Raw genomic sequence first — 12,617 nt, forward strand, 5'->3', positions numbered from 1 at the left:
GCATGCATACATAGGATTAGCTTTAATTACTACATGAATAGTTCTAACTTAATGTCCTTTAAACAGTGAAGACAATTTCTTGATGTGTAAAGGCTAAGTGCATATTTGGGATGCTAATATATAAAATATAAAAGAAACATCCCTCCCTCTAATCATCATTATCTTATAATCCCACAGTTTCTAAAACAATTTGTTGAAAGAAAACTGTATAATGATGGTATAACAAGCAACAAATTAATTCCAAATGGTGAACGAAAAATGTTATGATATAGATTATACATGAGCTGACATGATTCCCACAGGATTCCATTCCATGTTAAATTACTAAAGAGAATAAGAAAGAGGAGGCCAAGGGGGAAACAAACATCAGTATCAGATGAACCTGGGTCATGCACTACTCGATAGAATGTGTGGGCCAATTGCAGCCACCTAATATTTCATAAAATGAATAACCTCAAAAAAACTAGTAGCCAGCTAAAGAGAATATAAAACTTATACATAACAAAAATATGGATGAATGGAAAGAAAATGTCCTTTAGTTTTCATCTCAAGTTACCTCTATTTACATGATTCAAACTCATCATTCACCATGTCAGAGTATACTACAATCTTCGTACCTCGTCTCCTATCTGTATTGCCTTATTTGGTTGAAAGATGCAGAGAATGCAAGAAAGATGAATTTCCGAATAACATCCTTTGCTAAACTTCTTGGATGGGATCCAATTTCCATCTGGCACTCTGCCTGTCATTGATGCATGACCAAAAACACTGATTGACAGCAAAACAGAAATTAATACATAATTTTCTAACAAAAACTTATCAACGGGAAAAAAATACGCAAGCATAAAGACGTTTTGATGAAATTATCACTCTCGTTTACAGTTTGCTATTTGTAGAAATCAAACTATAAAACAACTGGAATTAGATGAAATTACTTGAGCCCAAATGCAAAACTCAGCAATAAAAGGAATATCACATACCATCTCGGGCTTAAAATGAATCATCGTCAATTTGAAAATAATTTGCAGACCCGTTGTTCTCTGCTTGAAGAAATTATCGAGGACTTTGATTGTTCAAGGCATGAATTGCTCTGATGCAAAGTCCTCCTTTTTTTTCTTGCTTGATATAAAAGGTCTTCAGTATCTAAAACGTATGAAACCTAAGATGCAACATGTTCCCAGAAAAAAACAAATAATGGAAATTCAGAAACACAATAGGGGGACATACGTACCAAATGGATGGTATTAACAAAATGAGAAAAAGCAAATAGTATTTAGAAGGATTCAGGCAAGAATGGTAATATTTATAAAACTTGCAAATGTAAATTCTTAAATACCTTAGACGAATTGCAAGCTATCTTACACTCCAGTCCATTGACAATTTGTAGTCCATCCATGGTCTGGCTTGAAAATTCTTCACTACTGCCATTCTTGCGCTTATTCCTGCAAAAGTAAATGCACCAAAATAAATACAAATGTTATTTAAGCATCGGCATGCTACGGAGCACGGGTGGTCATGAAAATCCAATTCAAATCCAAATATTTGGATCAGATTTATAATCCAAATCCATATTTTTTATAAAAACAATTTGAAAATCCAAATCCAAATATTTAATAAAAAAATTGAATTGTATTTTAAATCAAAATTCATGTTTTCTAAAAAATTAACATAATATTAATATAATAATATGTAAAAAAAAGTTAAATATTATATAAATATTAAGAAAATATAATAAAATTATAATTTAATAATATCAAAAAATTAAAGATAACATAATACATAAATTCTTAACATTCAAAATGCACCTACCTATAATACTTTAATTGAACTTGGAAATATTATATCCATTTATTATGTATTATAAATATTGAATCAAATAAAATTCCAAAGAAAATGTATAAACTTGGTTTTGGTGGTGGAGAGAAAGAGCAAATAAAATTCCAAAGAGAATGTATAAGAGATGCTGTAGAGAGAGAGCGTGCTAATAAATTCCAAAGAGATTGTATAAAAGGTGGTTTTGGTAGAGGTGCTGGAGAGGGAATGCTTCCAAAATTTTAGATTAAAAATTTGGATTTTTCAATTTCTAAAATCTGTATGAACAAAATAAAAATTTGATCTGAAAATATTATAAAAATATGAATCAAAGTAAAAACTAAATTTAAATAAATGAATTTTTAATGGATCAAATGGATCAGAGCAGTGCAAAAATGGAACTGTTTGACCCAACTAGATTTTTGTCCACCCTTACTATGAATCCAACAATTCTTATTCATCAAATACCTCTTCAGGTAAACTCCTGACTTCTCCTTTTTGTCACGGACAACAGATAGGAAGTCATTGTGCAGATAGGCTGAAAAATTAGGGTCCATTGACACAGTAGTCACTTCAGGTTTATCAAATCCATAATCCATCAGTTGAATAGACAATTGGGTAGGTGCAGCTGACTACAATGGATATGAAATAAAACTAAGTTATAGAACATACAAAAACTCTAATTAAAATTTCATTACAAAGTTCAATACAAAACATACAATAAAATATAACATAACCGAGTTGAGAAGTTGAACAAATAAAAACTTACACATTCAATACGATATATGTTTTCATCATGAAGAAGAACACGGGCATTTTCATGACAAACTAAATCAACAAATCGTCCAGGTTTTCTTGACTTTTCATATGTATACAGCTGAAGCAGCTTGTTATCCACCTCGTCAGCGGCAACAGCTTGAAGCTGAAACAAAAATGACAATTTTTCAGGATTATGAAGAACAGGAAATGGCATGGTCAAGAGAGAAAAGTAGGCTTTTACACGATACCTGTTTAACAAGTTTATATATCAACTTATCTAATGTGAATAAGACATATGATTGAGTTCCAATAATAGCTCGACAATCATCCTCAAATTTTGTACTATCAGAAGAACCATCCAGTAAATTGTAAAGGGCACTTAAAAACCTGTAGCAAAAAAGTCACCCTCAATCTTTGCATAGGTAATTAAATCTTCAAATTAATAATAATGGCATAACATTATTAAATATTTACCTACCTGCCATATTGATCAGTAGAGTCTGTATCATTTGAAGCCCTCCACTTCCTTTCCGCAGACGATGAGTTAACCTTTGCAGACCGTATCCTCTCATACAATGTCTGCCAGAAGTACCAAAATTAAATGCAGGATAAGAAAAATATAGTAAGGTCTGAATGAAACCACTGGTTAATCTGCAACCATAACCACAAATATATACAAAGAAAAATAGTACCTGATGGAGTCTAAACAGCAAATAAAAGGAGTCATTTCCATAAAAGACTCGACCAGTCCTTTCTTTCTCATGCAATGTCGGAGGAACATATTTTGCCAGAGGCTTTACATTGACAAGAAAGCGCTCTGAATATGGCAATGAGGCACCATCTCCTTCAACATCGTTGGCATCAGCCATTCCTTCTGCCTCACCTTCACTCTCTGCCTTGTTATCATGATCATGATCCCCGTCCTCATGCTCTCGAGAACACTCCTCACCATCACCAGACTCTGTACCAGAAACATCACCATTTTCTGAAGCATTTTCGCTGTCCTCCAATGATCTACGGGGACTTTCTTCTCCTTCATCATCAGCCTCATTTTCTCCTCCTGCTACAGCACGAACTACATCCCCATGTCTGTTTTGGTATAGTCGGTAAATGTTACCATCTTTTCCTCTATGAACTGCCTCCGAACCAGAATGTCCATAATCTGCAGAGGTATCCTCATCAAGGTCTCCATTAGGTGATAACTCACCCTCTTCTCTTTCACTTCTGAAGTGTCCCACTGATTCTTCCCGATATCTGTGAACTTTAGAGTCCTCAATGACGGCCCCATTAGTGGATGTAACTGGTCGTGTAGAATCAGCACCCTAAGTCAGCATAAAATAGAAAATAAAAATATTATTCCCAATAGTTTGCCCTGTACATTCCAATACAGTATGCAGAATTTAACAAAAACAGGTCTGAGAAGACAAACAATAAAGGAGGAATGAAAGAACATTAACCACAAACTGATTTTCCTTTAGGCATAAGTTCCAACAGTTACATAACAAAGACAACTATATGCCATCAGTAAACTATAAATTTTGACAACAATGAATATTTAAGGTATTTCACTTGGAGCATTTAACTGGTTTGTTACTTCAACTAAACTCTACACAAAAAGTGAATCCAAATTAATCCTCTTCAGAGGAACAATTTCCATATCCATTTTGAATTGAAAATAGACTTGCATAAGCTGAAAAGGGAGTAAAGCCATACCTCTAATGAAGGTAAACCAACTCCTCCCACAGAAGATATATTACCAGGTCTTAATGGAGTGGTAGCAAGTCCTTGCAGAAAGAAGAGGTATCTCAGAGTTCCATTCATCATCAAAAAAGAAAATAAAGGAAAGGAAATAACTAAAAAGGATCATGAATTTGAGATAAAAAAACACCGATATAAAAGGGCCAAAACTACTATGCTAATTATCATAATTGGTTAATATTCAGAAGTCACAGCCTTCAAACACAAAGGCCAATCTCAACAGAAGTCAAAGAAAGCCTTAAAATAACTCAGAATGCACAAACAGAAATTGAGTGTGTTCTTCGTTTAGTAAATTCTGCTGCTGATTTCTTAACATTTTTCCATAGGGTATTTATTTGCTAATGACCTAATAATATTAATAATAACTATATGAACATGTAACCAATATTAAGATAAACGGAATGATAAGAATCAAGTAGTGTGATTGTTCTTGAATCAAGTAGCCAACCTGTTGCGTTATCCACATTTGTTCTTCTATTATTTTGCTCCACCGCCGAGGATAGTGAGACATTAGCATTCACCAACCGTTCAATTGGATGATCTTGCTTATTGGCTCTTGATACTTCATCAGGTATAGATGCATTTATACTCATTTTACCCTGCTGTGTATTACTCCCTAAGGCTTCAGTCTTATGTGCAAAGCGGTCCAAATCAAGATTATTATCCTCTTTAACCTTATTATGTCCACTTGGTTGCCATTGTTTGCAGGAATGAGATTGTTCAAATGGAAAGTTTTCGTCCCCATTTCTATTTATGTTTAAATTCTTAGGATTCATTACAGGACTACCATCACCAGCAACAATTTCAGTGCCACTTTTGGTAGAATTATTTCTATCCTTGACAACATCTTCTGTATCCTCTGGACCTTGGGATCGAGAAGGAACTCCAAACACAGGTTCTAAAAATGTTGTCCAAATCTTCATAGCTTTATCCAACTGTTCAGTTGTACACATTTCTCCACAAGAATATTTTATGAGTTGATACAGATCTTCATGGATGTCTGGATCAGGATACACAAATTCCAGGTGAGGAATAATTGGCTGTCTGTTTCCAGCAGCAATTGCAAGAAGAACGTCATCTTCTTTTCGTTTCTTCTCACTAATTTCTTTGATTTCTACCAGTAAGACTGTGAAATGCACATCAAAAGCAAGGAGTTAAGAGTTAGATCTCATGAAAATAAAGAACTCTTGTAACATGATCACTACATATTTCACGGTTGAAGTTCCCCTTCACTTTAACAAAAAATAAGGCACTTATATACATATTTTGCGGTTGAAGTTCCACTGCACTTGAACAAAAATAAGCCACTCATATTGGAAGTGGTTGTAAAAGCATAATCAATACAATCAAAGCAAATGCATGTCCTGCTACTATTTTATCATAAAATTGCTTTCAGACAAAAGCATCAGGTAAGAAAAGGTGTACACATGCCTGTAGAAGAAAAGAGAATGAAGATGATATTTCACATGGTTAACCTCTTTTTGAAGCCATTAAAAATAATTTATTTAAACAGCGAAAAGACTAAAATTCCATGCTCTTGCAGGGAATGTAATCTTTTACCTTTAGTACTCAAGCTCTTTGTATCCTGCTGCTTAAAGTAAAAACTACGATGATCAAGTGATTTGTGGTAGTTCTTTGCATATATTTCAGCCCAAACTTTATTAAAATCAGCACGACACCTTGCCCACTCTTCCTGTTTCTGTTTCAAGCGGGTTAATATGACTGGCAAAGCTAAAAATGCATTCTTCTTTAGCACATCCATTACATCAAGCCCATGATCACCATATAATCTTTCAATGCACCTAAGATTTAGGGCTAAAGGAAAACAACAAAAAGCCGTATTAGAACAAGGAAATACAATGTACAGCATATATGTACTTTGACAAATTTGATTCATCAAGAGGAAAGCAAATAACCTGTTAAGTGCTCCTCAATACGAATTGGACTGTCTCCTTTAATTATATTAGCATTAATCTTTTCTAAGAGCTCCTCAACACGCTTAGTTGCCACATTTACAGACTCTAACAACATGTCAAGTTCAAACCTGCCAGCATAAGGTCAAATAATATCAGCAAGTACAAGCCAAAGATAACCTGTAGAAATCCTTCTCTGAACACTCCACTGATGTCAAAACTAAGCAAAAAGCATAAATAAGATCTTAAGAAATAAAATATAAATTAATGGTAAGGCCAAACCTGTCATCTTCACATCTAAACAAGCTCTCCTCATACTGATTTTTGCGCATATGTTTAAAGGAATAGTCCTCACTACCAGAAGTAACAGAAACCCAGTGATCATTCAACACCTCTGCACCAAGTTCTGTTCTCTGGCTGGCTGGTGGTATTATGTACTGGGTGAGCAAAAAATAGCACATATATAAATACAATCAGAAAATTAGAGATTTCATTGTGAGTTAGAACATGCAAGAAAGAAAGAGACAAGCAAAGCAACCATACATTTTTGGGAAGAAGACGATAACTGGGAGTGCATTGTTCACAGTTAGAAAGATCCAGCTCACTTATAGGTTTTCCTGCATACTTATCTTTGCTCGCATATAGAGACATCTTAGGAGCTGAAACATCCTTGTTAGCAGTTGCATTGGATTTCTCCCTTTCTCGGCATTCACGATCCCTTTCTTTCATCCCATCATCCCTATCACGATCCTTGTCCTCTACCTTCATTGGTTTTGGTCCATGTCCTTCATGCCAAAAGGATTCTGATGAACAAGTAGCAGTCAGTTTTTTTAGGCCATAAAATGTTCATGTGGGTCCATGCAGTATACAAAATAAAAGGGGGGCCTATCACAAGATATCAGAAAAATAGAAAAGATGTTACATACTTTTTTTCAGAAGACCGGCAAGGAATCCTTCTGCATGAAAAACTTCATTAGAAAGAATAAAAAGAAAACATAGATTTTGTACAAATTGAGAATTTAGTTTGAAGTTGAACATTACCATTCTTCTCACATTGAGACAAAAATTCATCAAATCCCTCCATAAGGTCTGCATATTTTCCCAGCAAATTGCTCACCTAGAAGAATAAGCCACTAGAAGTTAGCAATTATACAAAATATACTACTAAGAAAAAAATTCAATCTTATAAAAACATAAGAGACAGTCACATCAACCTATAGTGATACTAAAGTGTATCGAGCGATCTAACCTATCATCAATAAAAGATAAGTCACTTCATTATTATTCAACATTTCTTATACAAATTCACTCTTTACAGATTGTCAACATGGAGGATGTTGGAGCTTGAGCGTATTTGGAAAGCTCTTCCTAAAACAGATGAATAATATGTTTTGGCAATGCAAAATCCAGTTAAGTAAAAGCTTAGCAAATTATAACTTATAGTAATCAGTGACAACGAAAATTAATCTTCTCTGATGATTGCCCCAAATTGTCTGATTATATTCTAGGCAGACATGTTACAAAGATACATCATAGCAGCAAGTAAAAAGCATAGTCCTTCTTTGTTTAGAAAACAATCACAATTAAGTCTATGTAAAAAACCAATGATCATTTAAGAAATATTTTATGAAGCATGGATACCTCTCTTGTATGAAGTGTCGTGTACCAACACCTCCCAATACTTGTGTAACACCTCCCAACACTTCTTTAACAGTACCAAACACTTCCCATTATGTGTCCAATTAAAAAAAAGATCTTGTAGTATTTTTTTCTATTTTCCTATAACCAATTTTCATTACCATAGTTCACCATCAAATTATTTATTAAAGGTCAATGTTCAATGCCAGCCAAATTAAATTCAACAGTACTGATTATGACAAAACCAGAAAAGAAGCTATAAGAAGCAGTGTATAAACCATACCAATGATTGCAATTCATGACGAGCAATTATTTCCTTGCAGTAGATGTTTAAGCACTTCAAAAATTCCTGGTAATCCTCAGGATTTCGTAATTTCTCCTTCACTTTGTCAAGGTAACCAATCACTGGACTGTACATACCTGAGATGACAAAGTTTTAAGTAATAAAATGAATTGTGAAAGGAAAATAAAGCAATCAAATTACTAAAAAACAAATAATTGAACACTAAAACAGGACAAAGGATTTTTCTTCTTACAAGTACAACATGAAAAAGATATTACAATTTACATAGCCTAACAAACTTGATATTAAATTAAAATACATAGCATATATGATTTGTAGATAATGCATTCAACAAAGAGATCATATTTTTTTTACCTTATATGATTATAAATGGCAGTAAATGAAGACCTTTTTTTCCATTAGATATTTACTTTTCACGTATTATTGATTTTATTCTTTTTTATATCACATTTTAGTATATTTTTCCATTGATATAATCTTCATAAATGTTCATAAAATTGTTTGAGAAGATAAGAACATTTATAAATTTAAAATCAAAAGCATTGACTAACGCACTTTTCAAAGAACTTTTATCCTCACAAGCATATGAGACAGGGTGCATGCCAAAATTTTCATCAGTATCATGCAATGGTTCAGCACCATAATCTTCAGCCCTACAAGCAGATTTCCGCTTGTGAGATAAATTCTCCCTACTAGCATCATGATCATAATCTCTATCATCCCTTTCCCGTTGTCTCCTGTCTTTCTCTTCTCTACTTTCTTTTTCCTTCTCATCACGCCTCCTCTGATCCTTATCAGCCTTAACCAAACATCTGTCAAGTTCTGGATCAGGATGGTCAGCACTGAAGTCACGATCACCTTGTGAAGCAATGTTCCTTTCTCTCTGGCATAAATATAATTTAAATGTCAGCTTCATGACCAACTATAAAGTCACAGAGACATAGGCTTTCAAAGAGATAAACCTTTTCAACATGCATTTGCCTCACTGTTGGCATTGCAGAGCTCCTATCACGAAGCAGAGGATTTCGAGTAGAAGCATAGAGATTAGAGGCTGCTCCAGAAGTATCAGGAAGAAAATGAGTAAACTCCTCAAGAAGGTCTGCATGGTCCTGGAAAAGTGTAGCAACCTGGAGAAATCCAATATATGATTAAAATGATTGTCTAAAGGGGAAAAGGAAAACAAATTTGCCAATGTGTAACTTGATAAAATAATAGGCATAGACAATAGAAAGCCAGACCTCCTCATAAACCTCAGTGATGGACTTAGTTTCCTTTCTGTACATATTTAATATGTCTAGAAATGACTTATAAACACTGTCATTGCTTTGAAAGCGAGTCTGCATGAGAAAAACTCAATCAATCAGATTGAAAAGTTAAGCTGTCCATATGAATTGGAAGACATAAATAAAATGTATCAATTATCAAATTAACAATGTTTTACCTTAATCTTGCCCACAAAACTTATGGCTTCAGCAAATTCAACAGGCTTCTTTTGGGGTGGTTGTTCATCCTCCAATGGAAGTGTAATTTCATATCCCTTTGGCAAGAAGGTGTTAAATCCCAAAATTAGATCTTTGTGACCTTTAAAAAGCTCCTTCACTCTTGCTATGACACCGGTTGTATCAATTCTACAAAATTAAGAAAAAAGAAACAAATCAACTTCAGTTAACAAATACTAGATTCTCACTCCTAAGAAAATATAACAAACAAAGCAAATGACAAATCTTGGAGTTGGGGGAATGTAGTACAACATGATCAAACCTTTGAGCCTTGAAATCCTTCATGACTTCCAAAAAGTCATCATACTTTTCTCTCTTATCTTGAAACATATCCTTTACAGCCTTGAGATATGCTAAGGCATCATTTGTGGTTAGTCTCTGACCACCACCACCCATCATCTGTGGTTGCCCCGAGCTTCATTACATAAAATTTCAAAACATTATTTGAGGCCATTGGAGAAGTTGATGAAAGAGTATATAGCACATTATAACACCATTCAATGTAGAATGTGGCAGAAGTGTTGACGATCTACTATAACATGATTGAATCTCAATTTCAGTTAGATATCATAAATTACACTTACTAGAGCAGTTCCTATGGTTTTACAGTAATTTTCTCCTATTATTGTTTTTTCATTCTCCTTATGTAACATTCTATTCACAATGTAGAAAACTAAAGTGAATCTAACCCATATAAGTTTCAATACACAAAATTAGCTTGCTGAATAATGCAGATAAATCGAGACATTATAGAATAATCTTTCAATAAAGACTGTCTCACCAAGTCAAACCTAAAAAGAAAAGGAAAAAAAGAGACAAACAATTGAACCTTCACCAGACACTAAACTTGTAGAGCAGGTGACAGGTAGCAAATCACGATAGTAGTGCAATAAAAGTGAACATACAGCTGTTTCGTCAAAGCAGAAAATGGAAATTCAAACAAGAAATTGAAGACAAAAGGAAAATAAATTGTACTTACGGTTCTCCTCTAGAAGACACCATAGGCCGTTTGTGTTGTGAACTCATGTAAGCATCATCCCTTGACCTCTTCATTCCTAAGAAATAAAATCAACAGAGAAAAACCAAAAAACACGATGCTTTCAAACTCACACAGATTGAAAATCGTAGAAACCCAACTTTCACATTCGAACAAAAGAAAACAGCATGAAGCAGATCTAACCTCAGGGAATTCACAAAGGCACGAAACACAAGCAAGATTTCCAGCCCTCCGAATTGCACACAGATCACCCCCGCAGAGCCCAATCCTAACAAATAAAAACAAGAAAGCAAAATTTGCATTACTTCAATGAAAAGCAAACGTGGCGAAAATCTGCAGCACAGAGAGAGGGTTCAAACAAAAAATTTACAGAGTGATTGTGAAGTACAGGAACTGCAGAGTCCTCCGCAACAAGCTTTTCAACAAACACACGGAGCACACAAAATGATAGATAGATAAGAAAAACGTAAAGAAAAAAAAAATTGAAAATTAAAAGATATTGAATCTTCGAGTAACAGAGAGAGAGAAGAAGAAGAATCAGAACCTGAGACGATAAGCGAGAACACCAACCTTCAGCAGCTGAGTTTCCAGTTGGAAAAGATTGAAAAAAGAAAAAAAAATTCCCTTTATTTTTCTGGGTGAAGAAACAGAATGCGGAGAAAGAATGAATAACATACAAAGGGTGAAGGTGAGAGAGTTCACAATGTGATATATACGTATATTTATATGAGATGAGAATGGGATATAACATAACACACAAACGCCCCCCATACCAAATATTTGCGAACTATATTTTGGGCTGCGGTGGCAACCGTATTTTTACGCAAAAAAGGAAGGGTGCTACTAGCACTGCAATATATATTTTTTATTTTTATTTTTTTCATTTTTACAATTTTTTTTATTATATCACTGATGAAATTTCGATGAAAGATTAACCCCATTTGGAGATTATAAACAAATTCATTTCGTAAAAAAATAAGACATTAATTATTTAAATGTAGGATTTACCTTGTAAAGAATATCTTTGTACCAAATTTATTTCTTTTTTAAAATATTTGTTCTGATGTTGTAAATTCAAATTAGGGCTAAACAAAATTGTGAGGATGGCAATTTTTGGCTGTGGGGATTGGCGGTGATGACAGGAGGGGTAATTTAGTTAGTTACCACAAAAATAATTGAAAACAATAATACTGTGAGTGCTGATTGAAAATTAGGTTAATAGGTTTTGGGGATTAGGGTTTACTCTCGGTGCGATTTCGTGAATAGTTTTTGGCTCACAAAAAATATTTCGACGGATCTAGTTTTACTTATCTTTGGAAACAATCTTTTATCATTACCGAAGATATCGGATGTTGATAAAATGGATAAAATATATTTTTTATTTTTTTAAATATTGTCAAAATAGTTTAAATGCTTTTTTAGTTGCTTTTGATTGGTTTTTGTTCCTTCAAAAATATATCTTTTTAATTCCTGATCATTTTTCAACTCTTCTTTTCTAATCTTATCATGAATTATATCCTGTGTGAAATATAAAAAAGTTTTAAATCTTACGGTTACCGTAATAAAATATATTTCAAATTAAAAATTATACTAATATTAAAACCAAACTTAATTCAGTAACATATTTATTATTTAATATAAGTAAAATACTTACGCACACTGTTTTTACTTTTCTCATTCAATTCAACAATTTATTTTAAATATTATATTTTCATTAAAAATAATAATATTTTTTATTTATTTTTGTATAGAATTTTGATATTACATTTTTTAATGTGTGATATAATTTATTTTCAAAAGAAAACTATTGAAATAGTAATATATACTTTATACTTTTAGAACTAATGATTATAATATATTAAAACATATAGAATGTAAAAAAATTATTAATATTTTCTTTTTTACCCTTACGAAGCTAATATAAAATTGTTTTATTC

The 12,617-nt window shown here is 33.2% G+C and overlaps 1 protein-coding gene across 2 annotated transcripts; it reads right to left on the reverse strand.

Moving 5' to 3' along the window:
- Window positions 1–372: 372 nt before the first annotated feature.
- On the reverse strand, window positions 373–11,505 carry LOC137806511 (paired amphipathic helix protein Sin3-like 4). Of its 2 annotated transcripts, none has more exons than XM_068606684.1 (26): window positions 11,225–11,505; window positions 11,051–11,095; window positions 10,864–10,948; window positions 10,663–10,738; window positions 9,946–10,098; window positions 9,626–9,812; window positions 9,423–9,521; window positions 9,147–9,311; window positions 8,740–9,067; window positions 8,164–8,300; window positions 7,284–7,359; window positions 7,169–7,198; window positions 6,786–7,045; window positions 6,525–6,679; window positions 6,246–6,373; window positions 5,890–6,144; window positions 4,778–5,455; window positions 4,285–4,355; window positions 3,264–3,893; window positions 3,050–3,150; window positions 2,820–2,958; window positions 2,582–2,734; window positions 2,281–2,444; window positions 1,337–1,442; window positions 981–1,159; window positions 373–768 (listed from the first exon to the last, which is right to left on the reverse strand). In XM_068606684.1, the coding sequence occupies exons 4-25, from the start codon at window positions 10,734–10,736 to the stop codon at window positions 1,007–1,009; spliced, it is 4,242 nt and encodes a 1,413-aa protein (XP_068462785.1). In that variant the 5' UTR covers window positions 10,737–10,738; window positions 10,864–10,948; window positions 11,051–11,095; window positions 11,225–11,505; the 3' UTR covers window positions 373–768; window positions 981–1,006. The 2 variants fall into 2 exon arrangements, with proteins under 2 accessions (XP_068462785.1, XP_068462786.1); XM_068606685.1 differs by having other exon boundaries at window positions 7,169–7,195; window positions 11,225–11,447.
- Between the last annotated feature and the right edge of the window lie 1,112 nt (window positions 11,506–12,617).

This window comes from Phaseolus vulgaris, chromosome 3 (assembly GCF_000499845.2).
Source record: "Phaseolus vulgaris cultivar G19833 chromosome 3, P. vulgaris v2.0, whole genome shotgun sequence".
NCBI classification, from domain to species: Eukaryota; Viridiplantae; Streptophyta; class Magnoliopsida; order Fabales; family Fabaceae; genus Phaseolus; species Phaseolus vulgaris.

What these genes read in the sequence shown, in the direction of transcription:
- LOC137806511 (XM_068606684.1), bottom strand. Translation starts at nt 10,736, where the DNA reads ATGAAGAGGTCAAGGGATGATGCTTACATGAGTTCACAACACAAACGG. An exon ending in TATTGAGGAGCACTTAACAG is followed by an intron (nt 6,145 to 6,245) that starts GTTATTTGCTTT and finishes GTTTTCCTTTAG; the next exon opens with CCCTAAATCTTAGGTGCATT. An exon ending in TTGGTTTACCTTCATTAGAG is followed by an intron (nt 3,894 to 4,284) that starts GTATGGCTTTAC and finishes ATGCTGACTTAG; the next exon opens with GGTGCTGATTCTACACGACC.